The 17,867-nt window shown below is 35.9% G+C and overlaps 1 protein-coding gene across 1 annotated transcript; it reads left to right on the forward strand.

Annotated features, from left to right (window-relative positions):
* Window positions 1-312: 312 nt before the first annotated feature.
* On the forward strand, window positions 313-17,426 carry SRP54 (signal recognition particle 54). The gene is made up of 16 exons (XM_014072819.2): window positions 313-559; window positions 3,748-3,854; window positions 4,279-4,370; window positions 5,699-5,783; window positions 9,267-9,371; window positions 10,607-10,673; window positions 10,759-10,816; window positions 12,028-12,178; window positions 13,021-13,169; window positions 13,507-13,607; window positions 13,714-13,800; window positions 13,944-14,017; window positions 14,111-14,219; window positions 14,764-14,934; window positions 16,257-16,352; window positions 16,971-17,426. The coding sequence occupies exons 2-16, from the start codon at window positions 3,777-3,779 to the stop codon at window positions 17,060-17,062; spliced, it is 1,515 nt and encodes a 504-aa protein (XP_013928294.1). The 5' UTR covers window positions 313-559; window positions 3,748-3,776; the 3' UTR covers window positions 17,063-17,426.
* The last annotated feature ends 441 nt before the right edge of the window (window positions 17,427-17,867 follow it).

Consider the following 17,867-nt stretch of genomic DNA (forward strand, 5'->3'; position numbering starts at 1 on the left):
CGTTATGTTTTTGACAGTGCTTCTCAACCGCAGCTACTTTAAGAGAGATGAACTTCAATTCTCAGAATTCTCCAACCTGGCTGGGAATTCTGGGAGTTGAAGTCCATTCCTCTTAAAGTGACTGAGACTGAGGCGCTGCTTGATCAGAGAGATATAAACGGTTTTTGCAAAACGCTGCAGCAATATAGACTGACCTGTTTCAAAAACATTTCTACGGATATCCAGTACAATCGTTTTCGACCAAGAGAGATACTCGGAAGCTGAAGCCAACGCGCACCTCTTCCTTTTTTGTATATATTATTATCCTTTCTCAAAGGGGACGTTTCTCACAGATGACCCGGAAGCAGATGACCGAGTTTGCCTTGGGAAAGATGATAACTAACAGATTTGAGTAGTGGTGACGTGACACTCTTCCTGGTTGTTTGGATGCTGGAGAGGGATCGGAGCCGATTACTGGTGCCCGGTCTGGTTTAGCGGCTTTCTGAGGCCCCCCGAAGAGGCCCGGACTGTTGTGTGGCTTTCAGAGCGGGGCCACGTTAGGCCGCCGCTTCATTTCTCGGTAAGGTTTGCGTGGAAGGCTGGTCGCTTTTCGGTAACCCGAGTCCGCAAATGTCAGACCTTTCCAGGTTACCCAGACTCGCCCCTTTGGCACAGATACACACTGGCGGAGGGGAAGCAGACGGGCTATCCTGTGAAGTTAAAAATGTAGGTCCTGCTTTTGCACTGGCTGAACCGGAGCAAGAAGCCTCTTCGGGGGTGTTTGAAATCCTCGGTGCCCATCAAGTAATCTGGATGCTTTTCTTACATCCAGGTATATAGTTGTAGTTGTTGTTGTTGTTAGTTGCGAAGTCGTGTCCGACCCATCGCGACCCCATGGACAACATTTCTCCAGGCCCTCCTGACCTCTACCATCCGCCTGAGTCCATTTAAGCTCATGCCTGCTGCTTCGGTGACTCCATCCAGCCACCTTATTCTCTGTCGTCCCTTTCTTCTTTTGCCCTCAATATTTCCCAGCATTAAGCTCTTCTCCAGTGAGTCCGTCCTTCTCATTGGATGGCGAAAGTATTTGAGTTTCCTCTTCAGGATCTGGCCTTCTAAAGAGCAGACTGATCGGTTTGATCGCCTTGCAGTCCAAGGGACTCGCAGGAATCTTCTCTGTTATGGTCCAACCATAAGAAAGGCTTGAGTGCCAAAGAATTGAGGCCTTTGAACTATGATGCTGGAGAATATAGAAGTATTTTTTTTAAAAGAATTGAATATTCTCCCCTTTTATACATGTGTCTAAAGTGATCAGAAACTGGTCTGGGCTGTTATTCAGTGTACTGGCTATGTTCACATACCATCTTAACTGAACCATGATTTATCCAATTACTTTTCTTGGTTGTGTACAACATAGTGAGATATATAATAACTACAGGGACTGGGATTGCACCACAGGGTATGATAAACTGAGATTTAATTTCAATGTTTATGCAATTATAGGGCAATTTGAATTTTATTTGCTTATTATGATTTATGTTCAGATGCACCCAATATGTGTGTTGCAATGTTTTATAAGTTATATTTTTTTCTTGTACAGATTCTAGTTTTTGAATAAATGTTGTCACATGAACAAATTGTTCCATCCTAATTGTTGAATTCAGGAAGTTGGGTCAACAGATTATTAGGGCAACAGTGCAGATAATCTTTATTATTGCTATATATGTGGCTAGTTTAAATATATCCTGTAAATGAGTAAAATGCAAATTTAAACTATATCTCATCTCCTATATCCTAAAGCTGCTCACAAAATAGTAATGGATTGTAAATGGAACAGGTTCCCTTCCACCATATTGCCTGATATAATTAGCAGTGCAATTGTGAGAATGCTCGCATGCCTTGAAGCCTTTCTCGGCTCTTAATTAAAAGTGTTATAGCTGAAATTTAGTTATTCTGTTTTCATTCTTTTCTCTATAGTTCCTTCTAGTCTTTTCCAGTTAATTAAGGAATCCTAATAATTAATTATTCAGCTAAATGAGGAACCTCATATTTGTCTAATGAATGTTTTCAGGTATTAAAATGAACCAGTTAACAGGATTTAAAGTCATAAAATATTGTATGACAAATAACCTATGGAGGTAATTACTTTCTTCCCCCAAAATATGATCAGAAAATGCTGGATTACATATTTGGAATTAGAAATGGGAACTTTACTTCCCTTTAAACTGACATATATTGCTGTCAAATTATTTTAACCAAATGAATTGAGCAATTTGACATGTTCTCCATAGTTTTCTTACTGAGGATAGAAAGAGATTCTCCAATAACTGCACTTCAAAACTACAGGGGTGGGTGGGTGGGGGAAATCACACTAAAGTAATACAAACAGCACTGATTCCCATTAAGTTTCTGAATGCAATTTAAAGTGCTGATTATCACCTATAAAGCTCTTAATGGCAGAAGGCAGGTTTATTTACTAGACTGCCTTGGCAGCCATATAAGTTGAATAAATCCATAAAGTAGATAAGTTAATTTTGAAACTAGAAGGGAAAGCCTCCAATTTAACCAATGTAGTCCACCTCCCAAATTGCCAACAGTGCAAGTGTAGCATCAATTCCTTATATTGGAGATGAGAATTGTTATTATATAGTTGTTATTAGATTACTTATTTTCTGAGAAGTCATAATTCATGGTACACTTGACATGTAATATTAACAAGAATAGAGCATTTATTTATTAAATTTGTTTGCCACCCATCTTAATCAAGGTGACTTTATGCTTTGTAAAAGGAGTCAGAACCTCGGCCATGTGCACTATATGGTGCTTTTCTTTGGCTAAGTTTGATTTCCTGTTATAAACTCCTATGGTATATTTTTAGAGCATTTTACAGGATGAAGAAGGAGTATAGTTACTATAATTTCTACAAATCAGAAGACGGAACCAAAGCAATGATGGAAAACAATTCGGTTTCTATCTTTTCAATCAGTGTGTTTTATATGGTAGCACCGTTTTAATTTCCAGTCTTGCTCTTGGAAATATAGATAACTAACTATGGCATCCCTGGAAGAAAGGCTATGGCTGATGTGTCTGCTGATTTTTAAGGTTTCATGCTGTAATGAGAATGATATTTTCTATATATTCCATAGGAAATGATTTCAGCGATTTATTTGGTAGATCTAGAGTCAAGAAACCGGTATAATGGATAGTAAAAGCTTTGTAGAGTAAAAGTAGGCCTTGCAATCTGTTTGTTTTATATCTATATTTGAATATCTTTATCTATATATTGTAACTCCCCCCCATACACACACACTGATTGAGTAGGACAAATATTAAATTTAAATATGGTATATATTTTAATACAGATAATAAAATAATTAAATTAAAATACAGTTGCAGCCTTAGTTTATATTAACCTACATTTATCCTAGACCATGAAAGAATGATGCTGCTCTTTACTGAAAGAAGCTTTTAACAAGAGGATGAATCCAGCTGGTTGAATGAAAGATGGGACGACAGCGATGATGATGATGATTAATTTTGCACATTTCAATGTTCCCAAAGATTTTATGGAGTGTTTGGGGACTGAAGCCCCAAAAGTCACTATTCCAGTCTCCTAATACCTTTGGGGACTGGAAGAGTGAGTCTTGAAATTTCAGGAGTAGAAGAGACTTCGTGAACAACTGTCTCTCTATTACTTATTGATTATTATATGAAGGATAAAGTATAGCTTGTGAAGAATAATTTTAGCAATATTATTTCTTTTTACAGGTCATATTTGAGCTAAATCTATTGTCAAGATGGTTTTAGCAGATCTTGGGAGGAAAATTACCTCAGCATTGCGCTCCCTGAGCAATGCTACCATTATCAATGAAGAGGTTTGTAAATTTTCTATGTGAGATACAATAAAGGCAACTATATAGAAAAGATTATTATCAGTTTGGATTTGATAGAAAAGACTCCCATATTAAAGTAATCAGGTAATAATTCCATACATCATTAATTGTGTGAAATTCAATGGATGAGATTCAGTGAATTGGTGTCATTTGCTAAGTATTGTTATAATAGGGATATTCATAAAATTCTTATTTCTTATGCATTAATTTCTTTTGAAATTTTTATTTATTTCTCAATCTACTATGATGTCTACCAGATTTAACATAAGAAATTTCATTATTTTCTGTATTATTTTCCAGCCAGTAAATATTAATTTAAAATGTTCATTGGAAAGATAAATTGTAAACATTAAATTATAGATAAGTTGTACATAAACATTTTTGTATTGTACTTCTGCCCTTACAGGTTTTAAATGCTATGCTAAAAGAAGTTTGTACGGCATTATTGGAAGCTGATGTCAACATAAAGCTGGTGAAACAACTAAGAGAAAATGTCAAGTAAGTGAACCAAGTCAAGTAAGAATAATGTTGTTTAATCTCTAGCAGTATTATTTATATTGTTAGTGTTGCTTATCACTACAAAAGGGGGGGACATGTAAAGTTTTGAATTGCTTTGATTAATAAGTTCAATTTTGTATAAATTAAGTAACTGTTATTTTACATAGATACAATTTTATATAAAATAACTATGTTCAGTTGAACAATTGTTTTTTTAAAATTTACTGTACAGATAGTCCTTGACTTACAACCACAATTGTCCAAAATTTCTGCTGCTCAGCAAGACATTTGTTGAAATTAATTTTGCCTCATTTTACGACTTTTGTTGCCAGAGTTGTCAAGGGAATCATTGTAGTTTTTAAGTTAATGACACAATTGTTAAGTGAATCTGGTTTCCCCATTGACTTTGCTTGTGAGAAGGTCGCAAAAAGTGATACATGACACTGAGACACTGCAAGCATCATAAATATGATTCAGTTACTAAGTGTCAGAATTTTGATCACATAACCATGTGGATGCTGCAACAGCCTTGTGTGAAAAATGGTCATATGTCACTTTTTTTCCGTGCATTGTAACTTCAGTGCATTGAATAGTCATTAAATGTACTATTGTAAGTCAAAGACTACCTGTATTTTTTTTCCTGACCAAAACTTTTCTATATGTTGCAAAACACTACTTATGGAATTTCAAGAAGGGTAAGTAGTATTTAAAACTAATATTAAAAATCACAATTCTTCCTTGAGAAAGAAGACAAGAGATAAGATTGGTTGTACATTGGGCCAGTATTTTGGAGGAAAAATAAATAGGAAGCTGAAATACAAAATACAGTGAGATCCACTTAAGCAATATTGCTTAAACTGAAAAATTGAAAAGGATGCTGGCTGGAGAATTTTGGAAGTTGAGGTCCACACATCTTAAAGTTGTTAAGTTTAGGAAACACTGATCTAAGTATACAAAAAAGGAGGTAAGGTGGGGTAAGAGGTTGTCAGGAAACTCCAGATTGTAGGCTATAGTAGGAAGTTGACATCCCTGCTGGAAGAAGTAACCAACCAATTCTGCATTATTGCCATAAAAATTACACGGATTTTGTAGTGATCAGAAACTGATCTTGATTTGAGAGAACATTTTTGTCTTATTTGAAGATAATTACCATCATGTGAAATAACAAATATTCAGGGAGTTTTAAGGAAGGACATAGTTCATTCTATATTAAGTACCTACCCCAGATCCTAAGTATAACAATGGAACATAAATTATATTAGTTCAGTCCCTAATATAAGGGACATTGAAGTCCTCTTATATTAATTTTTCCCTTTTTCCAACCATAGATCTGCTATTGACCTTGAAGAAATGGCTTCTGGACTCAACAAAAGAAAAATGATTCAACATGCTGTCTTTAAAGAACTTGTTAAGGTAAAATTAAAGTATTGTTATCTAACCTATATCTGTAATACAGGCAAACATTGTTGGCATCCTTATTCTCTTAACTGAATATCTAACCAAGCCCTCTTAGTGATCTCATATTCAAGTGTGTGAATAATGCATGGGCATTTTAAAGTGAATCTGTTGCAATGATGGGGTATGCATAATATTAATAAGGCTTGCTATTGATTGAAACCATCTGCTTCATAGCATTGCAGCAGTTAAGGCAGTCCTCGACATACAACCATTTAGTTTCCAGTGACAGTATTATGGCATGCTGGCATGCTGAATGCCAGCATGCTGAATGAAATAACTTATAGCTGGTCGCTGAACTTATAGCTGTTGCAGCATTCATGTAATGATATAAACAAAAACTGGGCATTTGGCAGTTTGCCTACACTTAAAACTTCAGGGATCCTTCAAATACTCCCCCCATCGCCCCACTATCTTTCCTCCCAGATCGATGTTCTTTTGACTAAAGTTTTGTTCACTGAGACATTGCGTTAAACTGTGTAGAAAGTCCTGGAAATTGAGAGAAATATTGAGAAATATTTATTTCTAGCAATATCTCCCAGTGAACATATGCATCTTAATACAGATAGCCCTCGACTTCTAATCAAAATTGGAACCAGAAGTTTGGTCGCTAAGCAATGAGGCATTAAGCAAGTCATCACGTACTGGGCCTAATTTTATGTCCATTGTTATCATGGTCATTAAGCGAATTATGTAGTTGTTAAGGAAGTCAAGCACTGTTAATCCAGCTTCCTCGGTTAATATTACTTGTCAGAAACGGGATGGGAAGTTCACAAATCACAAACAGATGATTTCAGGAAACTTCAACTAGTCATAAATATGAGCCATTTGCCAATCACCCAAACTACAATCAGATCCCTTGTCCAAATAGAAACTGGACACTACTCTGCTGAACTTCTGAGCTAGATAAGTTCAGCCATACCCTGATTCCTGTTGAGATTTGCCTACGTAGCACCTTTTTTGAAAAATGATCATCACTTGCAGTTCTTCAGTTCTGAATACAGCCATGTATTTATGCAATGAGGACCCCAAAGCTGCGGCAGAAAATTCCCCAATTGTGCTAATTCTAATAGAGTTAAGAGAAATAAGTATTATATTTTATTAGTATAAAAATGACATTCTTGTGCTGTGAGATGGCATGGCAGAAAGATTACAATTTCTGAACCAACAAGTTTACATAAAAACACTTTGGTTGAATTTATATATTGCTCTTTGCAATTGTATTGATTGATTAATTGTATAGTACGGAAATCCAAACATTGAGTTTTATAGCAATAACACTTAGACTTATATACTACTTTACAGTGATTTATAGCCCTCTTTAAGTGGTTTAGAGTGTCAGCATATTACCCCCAAACAATCTTGGTCCTCACTTTATCAACCTCGGAAAGATGAAAGGCTGAATCAACCTTGAGTCGGTGAGAACTTCTGGCAGCTGGCAGTTAGCAGAAGTAGCCTGCAGTACTGCATTCTAACCACTCTGCCACCACGGCTTACCGCAGTAAGTTAGAATTATACGGCCTTTCAGCTCCGGCGGTCCTTGGAGGAAACCGATTATCTAGATCCCTTTCAGTCGGGATTTAGGCCTGGCTACAGCACGGAAACCGCTTTGCTCGCGCTGACCGATGATCTCTGGAGAGCCAGGGATGGAGGTCATGCCTCCGTTCTAGTGCTCCTTGACCTCTCAGCGGCCTTCGATACCATGGTATCCTTCTGCGACGACTGCGGGAGGTGGGGGTGGGAGGCACTGTCCTACGGTGGTTCTCCTCTTACCTCTCGGACAGTTCGCAGTCGGTGTTGGTCGGAGGGCAGAGATAGACCCCTAGGCCCCTGAATTATGGGGTGCCGCAGGGTTCGGTCCTGTCCCCCCTCTTGTTTAATATCTACATGAAGCCGCTGGGTGAGATCATTCAATGGCACGGGATAAAATACCATCAGTATGCGGATGATACACAGTTGTATCTGTCTGCCCGCCCCGTGCCAACTCAGTGAAGCGGTTGACGTGATGTGCCAGTGCCTCGAGGCTGTTAGGGTCTGGATGGGGGATAATAAGCTTGCACTCAATCCGGATAAGACCGAGTGGCTGGTGTGTTTCCCTCCCACTAATTGGCCAAGTTTTCCATCTCTCAGGCTGGGGGGTCAAACAGTACGCCCCTCAGACAGGGTTCGCAATTTGGGAGTCCTCCTGGACCCACAGCTGACTTTTGAACACCACTTGTCGGCTGTGACCAGGGGGGCATTTGCCCAGGTTCGCCTGGTGCACCAGTTGCGTCCCTACCTGAACCGGGAGGCCCTCACAACAGTCACTCGTGCCCTTGTGACCTCTAGACTGGACTACTGCAACGTGCTCTACATGGGGCAGCCCTTGAAGAGCATTTGGAGACCAGCTTGTCCAGAATGCAGCCGCGCGAGCGATCGTGGGTGCACCTCGGTTCACCCACGTAACACCTATCCTCCGTGAGCTGCACTGGCTGCCTATCGGTCTTTGGATACGCTTCAAGGCGCTAGTTGTCACTTATAAAGCCCTTCATGGTATTGGACCTGGGTACTTGAGAGACCGCCTGCTGCCAATTACCTCCAATAGACCGATTAGATCCCACAGATTAGGCCTCCTCCGAATTCCATCCGCCGGCCAATGCCGACTGGCGACCACCCGGAGGAGAGCCTTCTCTGTGGCTGCTCCGACCCTCTGGAACGAGCTCCCCGTGGAGATTCGAACCCTCATCACCCTCCAGGCCTTCCGCAAAGCCCTTAAAACCTGGCTATTCCGACAGGCCCGGGGCTAAAGAGCTTTTGCCCCCTCCCTCGAATGGTATGGTTGTTATGTGCTTTTTAAATTGTGTATTGTTTTGTTCGTCTTTTTTTATTCTTTATTTTTACCCCTTTCCTTGACTTGGATTGTGAGCCGCCCTGAGTCCCCTTCGGGGAAAAGGGCAGCATATAAATGAAATAAATTCAATTCAATCAATTCAATACGTACACCAGACTGCTATGATTTCTCAACAATCCATAGTTAAATAAGTCTGCTTAGCATAAGGTGTATTGTAAATTGTACTTCCTCAAATTGGCTTCTTCTGGTCAATGTTAGACTGTATTGGCATCTTTGTATCTCTTTTGCGGAAATTCTTAAAGAGGAGAAGAACCAAGGCAATCTATTTTGCATCTTAAAAGCACTGCCATTGTCAGTAGCCTCAATGTAATATTGAGGAACGTGAAGGACTGGAAGTGTCCTGTGGTGCAGAGGTGTTCATTGTTCCTTGCTCTCTGGTTGTATATGTTATTGAAGCAGAAAGTAGAATAACATAACTTTGATTTCTGACTTTCGAAACTGAGCAGAAAAAGTGATACTGAAAATACACAATGTAAAATATGCAAAACAAAACCCGAAGGCTTTGTAAATACTTTGTGATTCTGGAAATTATGCTGCATTTTATTTTATAGCTTGTAGATCCTGGAGTCAAAGCTTGGACACCCACAAAAGGAAAACAAAATATCATCATGTTTGTAGGCTTGCAAGGAAGTGGCAAAACAACGTCGTGCTCAAAGGTATGGTATATTCTCCATGATATGTAATGATAGCTGTTTTTAGATAGACTTTTGTAGCACTAGACTATTAAGTATTTGAATAGATTTCCATTTAGATGGTTGAGCTTCATTTTTTCATTTGTAGTCGGATCTGCTCCAGAATCTCCCAACTGTGAATGGAAAGAGTAAAAAAAACCCTCTGTTTTGCTGCTAGATTGAACCCATAAAAGAATTGAGCTGCATTTTCAAATATTAAAGGCTAAGGTGTATGGGGAAGCATTTCAGTATATAATAGTGAAACATAGCTAAACAGTTATGTGTCAATCTTACCATTTTCAGAAAGTTTATCCTTCTTCCAGCCTTCTAATCTGACTATTTTGAATCAATACTTCCAGAAACTCAGTTCCCAAATCAAAAGAGTTTTATGGTTGTGTTTTGTTTCAAATTGAAATAAGCTTGTTTAGCAGGCTGGACCACATCCTGAACACCTGGACTTCTTTTTTTCAGTAGATTGACTTTCAAAAATACAATACAATACAATAGCAGAGTTAGAAGGGACCTTGGAGGTCTTCTAGTCCAACCCCCTGCCGGACCATCCTTGGAATAATTTGCAGGACCATCCTTGGAATAATTGAATTGGCACATTCAGGAGAAATGGAGCATTCCAGAAAAGGAATACTTGGAGGGATAGGTTATATCAGTAATTCTAAATCATTTGAGAAAATTGTTTTTGACAGGCACATAAACATTTTAAAATAAAATGTAAAAAAGTATTCTGAGAAACTGAGGTCCATATTACATTTTTGTTATCTCCTTACAAAGCTATTCTTTTTAAATTTGAAAATATTCTGAACTACATGATTTCTAATTCAGTATAATGTATAGCTGATGATGCAGACCTTCTGCATGGTTCATTGGCCATGTGTAATAAATATGTCAAATTTTACTGAAAGACAGGCTTTTGTAATCCAGGTATCTTGAATTTATTAGATTTTTAAAAATAAAATACAAAAACTTTGCTCGTATTACAAGTTGGCAAAGTTGACAAGATAAAAAGATCCATGATAGCGCATGAGAACAATAGTTGGTAGTAAGCAGACTACATTTATAACTCCATAATTAATTGTACCTTGAAAAAGCTGATAGAAGATAGATATTGCAGTCTTTGTATGTGCAACTACAAATGAATGAAAACAAAAATGGTTTTTTTAATAATAGCTTATAAGTTTATGTCTTGATTTTGTTTAAATTAACAGTTGGCATATTATTACCAGAAGAAAGGCTGGAAGACATGTTTGATATGTGCAGACACTTACAGAGCAGGTGCAGTGGTTAATTTTGTTTAGTTACTTTGTTTTTTTGATAGATGTGTATGTCCTACACGGCTAACAATATTTGTATTCTATAGGTGCTTTTGATCAGTTAAAACAGAATGCAACAAAAGCAAGAATTCCATTTTATGGGAGGTATGTATAATACCTATTACATGTAAACATTGATTATTCAGTTTTGAGATAGTGTCTGTAGATGTTCACTACATATAGTTAGATAAAGCTTTATTGTCATATTGCTTTGATTAATATTTATCAGAGGTCTTCAAAAAATTTAATAGTAGAGTGTCTTAAACTCAAGTAAATTGATTTGTATATTATCACAGTTTAAATACCTCTTTTACCAAACTTGGCAGTTTATCTGCAATAAGAAATGGACATACTATTCCCTTCCATATTTATGTGATACTTTCTTAAGTTTGTATATGTTCTTGTGTGTATATCAATATATATATCAGAAATTTGAAAGTTAAACTAAATTATTTAGTTAAAGAAGCAAATTAATAATGAACATCCATAATTTGAAAAATATCCAATATCTGTTATCTTCTTGTCTATGAAAAAAATACAGAAAACTCAGTTGATATGTTTATGTCTCAAAAGAGCAAAACTCAGCTTTGTTTCCAAGTTCTTTCTTACTACCACAACGCAGGGCTACACAAAATGTTTTATTTCAAACTATTTCAAGGATGTAATTTCACAAAACATGACCATTCTAATCTTATGTAGGTTTGTTTGAGCATTCTGGAAATGGTTTGAAAAATTTTTGAGCTTGAAATTACCTCATTTCACACTCAAAACTACAGTCTTATGCTTGAAACAAGACATTCTAATGGGATGGTGTATGCTCAAATGATTTGAAATTAGGTATTTTACCTATTCTGCTATATGTCCTAGCCCTATAGTGTTCTTTCCCTCTGTTGTATTTCAATTTTGGTCATAGTAGCTAGATTCACACAATATGTTACAATATGCAGTACCAACAGGAATGTACATTACATATTGATTTATGTGATAAAAACTGTAAAATAATCAATGCAATTTATTGGAATTCTTCATTTAAATAAATTAATATTGATTGTCAGCTTATTAACATAAATAGAGATAAGAGTAGAGGTAGAGATAACTAGTGAGGCATTCAGAATATGTTCCTTGGTAATTCTTGACTGATACAATGAGCCTATCTGATCCTATACCACCACATGATGGATCTCCCCATCCCTTCCTTCCTTCCTTCCTTGCCTATAGTGATGAAACATGCTTTTCCCATTACATAGCTCATCACCTGCTTCTGAGTAATTTTATAACTTCACATTATTTTAAGTATGTGTTTCTCTATTAACTAGTTACACAGAGATGGATCCTGTAATTATTGCTGCAGAAGGTGTTGAAAAATTTAAGAATGAAAACTTTGAAATAATAATAGTTGATACAAGTGGTCGTCACAAGCAGGAAGACTCTTTGTTTGAAGAAATGTTACAAGTTGCTAATGCCATAGTAAGTTTTGTTTGGATAATGCTGAATGAAAGTTATTCTAGAATTTACAAATTATAATGCTCTTGAATGGTAAGCAAATATAGTATCTGCTGATGATTATTTGCTAGCATGCCTCACAAATATGCTCTAGAAATATAATTGATTTTTTTGGAGCAGATTTGGGTTGGTATGAAATGGAGCAAAAAAATCTTGATACATAAATGAAGGTCCATTTGGATGTGGCCAATAAGCTATTTTGAATTGGAAATATACTTTCAATTATTGTTTTATCATTTTTCTAAAATTATGTACTAAGATCTTCAGTATACAGCAGATGTAAAATATGCATATAATGCAATTTTATAAGCATATCTAATTATTTGTTTTATATATACATACTATCCAACTTATCATCTGTGTTCAGTGGGACTATAAAATGGATGCATAGGATTTACAGCATTCATTTCTATTTGACTTTGGAATGGTTGTAAAGAAACTCTCAAAATGGCCACTCTTCAAGGGCTAACACAAAACTCATTATACTGATGCTAGTATAAATGTATGAAGACTGTTAATGTATATAGTACTTGACATCACTGCAATTGAGCCTCAAATTGAATATTGGATTTATCTACTTACATGGAAAAGGCTTCCCAACTGAGATTTGATTGCAATTTGATCATTACACATTGACCTAATTGAAATTTAGAATAAATGTATATTTTCATGAAGTAAATCATTGTCATCTCCCTGAATGAAATGTTAAAGGTTTAACATGACCTACAGTTTATTACAACTTTGAAGTGGAGCAAGGATAAGAGCTCCTAATTTCTGTTTCCCTTTGTTTGGGTGATTGCTTCCAGCAACCAGATAATATAGTATATGTGATGGATGCCTCTATTGGTCAAGCCTGTGAAGCTCAAGCAAAGGCTTTCAAAGATAAAGTTGATGTTGCTTCTGTAATTGTGACCAAACTTGATGGCCATGCCAAGGGAGGTGGAGCATTGAGTGCGTAAGTACTTTTTACTTAGTAATAGGCCAAGCAACATTGGGTGGTACCTATAAATAGCTGCATAAAATAAAGAGTTCTGAAAAGACAGAGTTGATCATGCATTTCCAGTTCTTTTAGCTTTGCTTTTTGGGGAACTTGAAACAAATAAAACTACTCTCTCTTCACTGCTTACTGTATTTTGTTGGAAGTGGGAGAAAAAACTGAGTTTTTAAACTATCAGAGTTGAGTGAATTCTTCAAATTTCAAAACATTAATGCACAAGAGGTATTCTCTTCCTTTCTTAAATCTTTTGTTTTGAGGCCAAGATACAAAAGTGTAAACCTGTGTTTCACTACAGAGTTGCTGCAACTAAAAGTCCAATCATTTTTATTGGAACTGGCGAACATATAGATGACTTTGAACCTTTTAAAACGCAGCCTTTTATCAGTAAACTTCTTGGTATGTATTGCTCACTGCAAAAATGTAATTGCTAAAATTGATTTTTCTCCCCTGAGTTGTAATGGATTACATTTCAGTTGTTAAAGAAGTGTATTTTATATTACAGGCATGGGAGATATTGAAGGATTGATAGATAAAGTGAATGAATTGAAATTAGATGACAATGAGGCTCTCATAGAGAAACTAAAACATGGTAAGCTATGCCCCAAACTTTGCTAAGATAGCAATGTTTGGCAGTTTAATTGTCTTGTCCATTTTGTTTTGAAAGATGGGATGAACCATCTGATTTACAGTGTACAAGTTTAATAATTAGAGTTCAATGTTATAACCATTCAGGTCAATTCACATTGAGAGATATGTACGAACAGTTCCAAAACATCATGAAAATGGGGCCCTTCAGTCAAATATTGGTAACTATAATGAGATTAGCTATCTAAAAACCAGCTAATACATTAATATTCATTTTGAAGAGGCTTTTAACCCTTTTTTTGAAATTATTATAGGGTATGATCCCTGGTTTTGGAACAGATTTCATGAGTAAAGGCAATGAACAGGAATCAATGGCACGGCTAAAAAAACTGATGACGATAATGGACAGTATGAATGATCAAGGTAACATTTCTAGAATAATTGAATTACGAAAGTTAGGAAATTTTTTATGCTGCTGTCAGAATAATGAAAAATCCAAAACATATATATTTGTATATTTTTCATTTTGTGATTCATTATGATTTAAACATTGAATAGGATTCAGATTTTCCCTTCTATGGCTAGAAGGCTCCCTTTATTTATTGTGGGGAACCGACATGAGTATAGACTTGCTTCTGGAGAAAAATAATAGGTTATCAATTTTCTCTGATACCCCATCTTTCATTATTAGGAGCGTCACTAATACAAATTAAATCCCAACCTATACTTTTACTTTATTCAGCAAATTTAAATACAACCTTATTCATCATACTGAATCTGTAGTATTTGCTTCATTTTTAAAACTGGTTTATGCTTTATATAAGGTATAGAACAGTACTAATCAGGTACAGAATTTTGAGAGAAATTATCTTTTTCTTTTAAAAGTCGATTAAATTGACATCTTGAATTTTTGACGCCATTATCCATTAATAATTCCTCCTTTATCCATTGCTTCTCTTAATTATAGAACTAGATAGTACAGACGGAGCCAAAGTTTTCAGTAAGCAACCAGGAAGAATCCAAAGAGTAGCAAGAGGTTCTGGTGTTTCAACTAGAGATGTTCAAGAACTCCTGACACAGTACACAAAATTTGCACAAATGGTGAAAAAGATGGGAGGCATTAAAGGACTTTTTAAAGGTGAGAATCAATGCATATTTTGAATATCTACTATACATGCATATACAGGTAATTCTCGACTTACAACCATTTGTTTAGTGACTGTTCAAACTTACAGCAGCACTGAAAATAGTGATTGCTTTTCACACTTAGGACTATTGCAGCATTCCCATGGTCACATGATCAAAATTCGGATGTCTGGCAACAGGTTCATATTTATAACAGTTGCAATGTCCCCGGGTCATATGATCACCTTTTGCAACCTTCTGACCAGTAAAGTCAATGGGGAAGCCACAGTAACAACTGTGTTACTAACTTAACAACTGCATTGATTCCTTTAACAACTGTGGTAAGAAAGGTCATAAAATTGGACAAAACTCATTTAACAACTGTCACTTAGCAACAGAAATTTTGGGTTTGATTGTGGTTGTAGGTAGAGGAATAATTGTATTGGGCATTCTGGATTGACTCAGTTGCTTAATACTAGACTCAGAGCTGAATCTAAGAGATCCATCTGCTGAAAAGCAGCATTTAATGGTGGGATAGATCTCTTCTTTGTTACTGTCCCTCAGGATTTATCACATACCTCCCAAAAAGATTGAAAAATCCTCCACAGGGCAGATTTGAGAGGCATGTAATGCGGTCTGTGACTGTAATAAAAATTGATTGAGAGACACATGGAAAGGAAAAAGAGATGTGAAGTCATATTACATACGTCCTCCGGGATTGGGCGGCCTATAAATCTAATAAATAAATAAATAAATAAATGTAGCCCATAAATTCTAGAAAATAATTTATAATTTCTAACTGTATTAATATTTTGAAAAGTTATCAACATATTTAGTGGAAACGTAATAATTAGGTCTAGAAATAACAGACAGCTAATTTGCACAGATTTGTTGCAGAAAGAAAAGTATTTTTATACATTTATGAAATTTCTGCAGAAAACTATCATTATTGACATTAAACACATGAAAAGCTGCATTATTTGTTTACATTGCTTGTGTGAACTGCTATCTCTAGCAGCCACTCAGACTGTGAGGCTGATTTTAATCCTGCACATTATGCTTTGCTGCCAAATACCAATCAGAAGATGCTAAGAGAATTTTCATTACTATTTTGAAATGTTAATGAAGGCGAATACTGTATACATGTCCCAGGATAATATTGTAGGATCCATTCTGGGTCGGTCACTGGTATTGGAGGTTTAATCTTCCGAGCTTTCGAACTTAGCTGAAGCCCATCTTCAGGGAACTTCTCTCTAGCAGTATGTGTGCTTTGGGCTATTTTGAAATACTCCATTACTGTTCTTTTTCTCCTCTTTACTTTTTCTTTGTTTTAAGGAGGTGATATGTCAAAGAATGTAAATCCATCCCAGATGGCAAAACTGAACCAACAGATGGCAAAGATGATGGATCCTAGAGTTCTTCATCATATGGGTAATTATGCTTTTTCTTTTCTTGCTGCAGAAGTGGGCTGGAAACGTACGACTTCCTATCAGTTTAATAAAATAGACTACCTTCCAAACATCTTGGAGACTGAACTCAGCCATTTTGCTATGACAAAACTATATTTATGGTACAGTTACATATTGTAATATGCTGGAATGAAAAAAAAAATCACAATATTTTTAAGTAAATAAATTGAGGTTGTCTTGATATTATGCACATAATATCATGACAATTAGATTATTTGAAAACTAGATACAACTACCACCCCCAGCTATGGTTTCATTTATTTTTCTCTATTTCCTTAATATGTACCATATCAACTTTTTAAAGTTCTTTTTTTCTTTTTCTATTTCATTTTATGTATCGTAAAGTCTGGAATTCCAAAAATGTACACAAGTTTATCAATATTGGTAGACATGTTTATGCATTTTAGTTTGCATGGGCACTTCGCTAAACGTTCTTTGCAACTGTTTTTGAATCAAGGAGATACTGAATAATTGCTATTTGAAACAAGGTGATATGAATGACTGCTATTTAAGAAGCAGTAGAAAAATAATTTAAACATTTAAAAATAAATAACATATACGTTTTAATATTTCATTACAGGTGGCATGGCAGGATTGCAGTCAATGATGCGCCAGTTTCAACAGGGTGCTGCTGGAAATATAAAAGGCATGATGGGATTCAATAACATGTAAAAGCAGCTTTAATAAACTGACTTGATTGAACATTATTTGCTGGAGTATTTCTAAAAAGAATGAGAGCTCCTTTTCCGCTGTGGAGAACTTTAGTGGAACATTATGCTTCTAAAACATCAGTTTGGAGATATTCCAGTCTTTAGGTCTAGAAAGTGGTTCTAGTTTGACTTCAGTTTATTAATGTTTCAGTTTTAATATTTTCTTGGACTTGTTTAAAAATAAATCATGTATAAATTTAATATTTAGAGGAACTTTTTAATTGTTTCAAATGGCAACGTTATATTTGTAAACAATTCAGATCTTTGGTCAATGCCAGTTTGTCACAAATATATTGTAAAATAAACTTACCTGGTTGTAAATTTAAGAGCTGATTTTTGTGCTTACAACAAACTTTAGAAATAAGTGTGTTGCAAGGAAGTGTTTACTGTTGACCGTGTGCTGTTGACCGTGTGCTTCAAGAATGAATTTCAATCTTCTCAGTTTTAACCTCCTTTGAGGTAAGTTTGGACAGCAACAATAAAATGATGTCTTATTTCCTGATAGGTTGCTATCAGGTAATTTGGAAGAGCCAATGTCTCCAGCAAATATTCTTTGTGTAAATTTGTTGCAGGGGGTATTCAGATAAATTATATCTTCACATTTATCTTCAGTTCCAGACTAAATTATGATGCTGTGTTTATGTCAAATCCTTTGTTCTTCTTTACATCCACACACAATAAAAATACCATTCATATAGAAAGCAAAAACATTTGAACACAACTTTGACTATATCCTTTGATATAAATTAGAATGCTGTCACATTATC

The sequence above is a fragment of the Thamnophis sirtalis genome, unplaced genomic scaffold (assembly GCF_051295495.1).
Source record: "Thamnophis sirtalis isolate CommonGarterSnake01/CBP01778 unplaced genomic scaffold, rThaSir2_p1.2 scaffold_1, whole genome shotgun sequence".
NCBI classification, from domain to species: domain Eukaryota; kingdom Metazoa; phylum Chordata; class Lepidosauria; order Squamata; family Natricidae; genus Thamnophis; species Thamnophis sirtalis.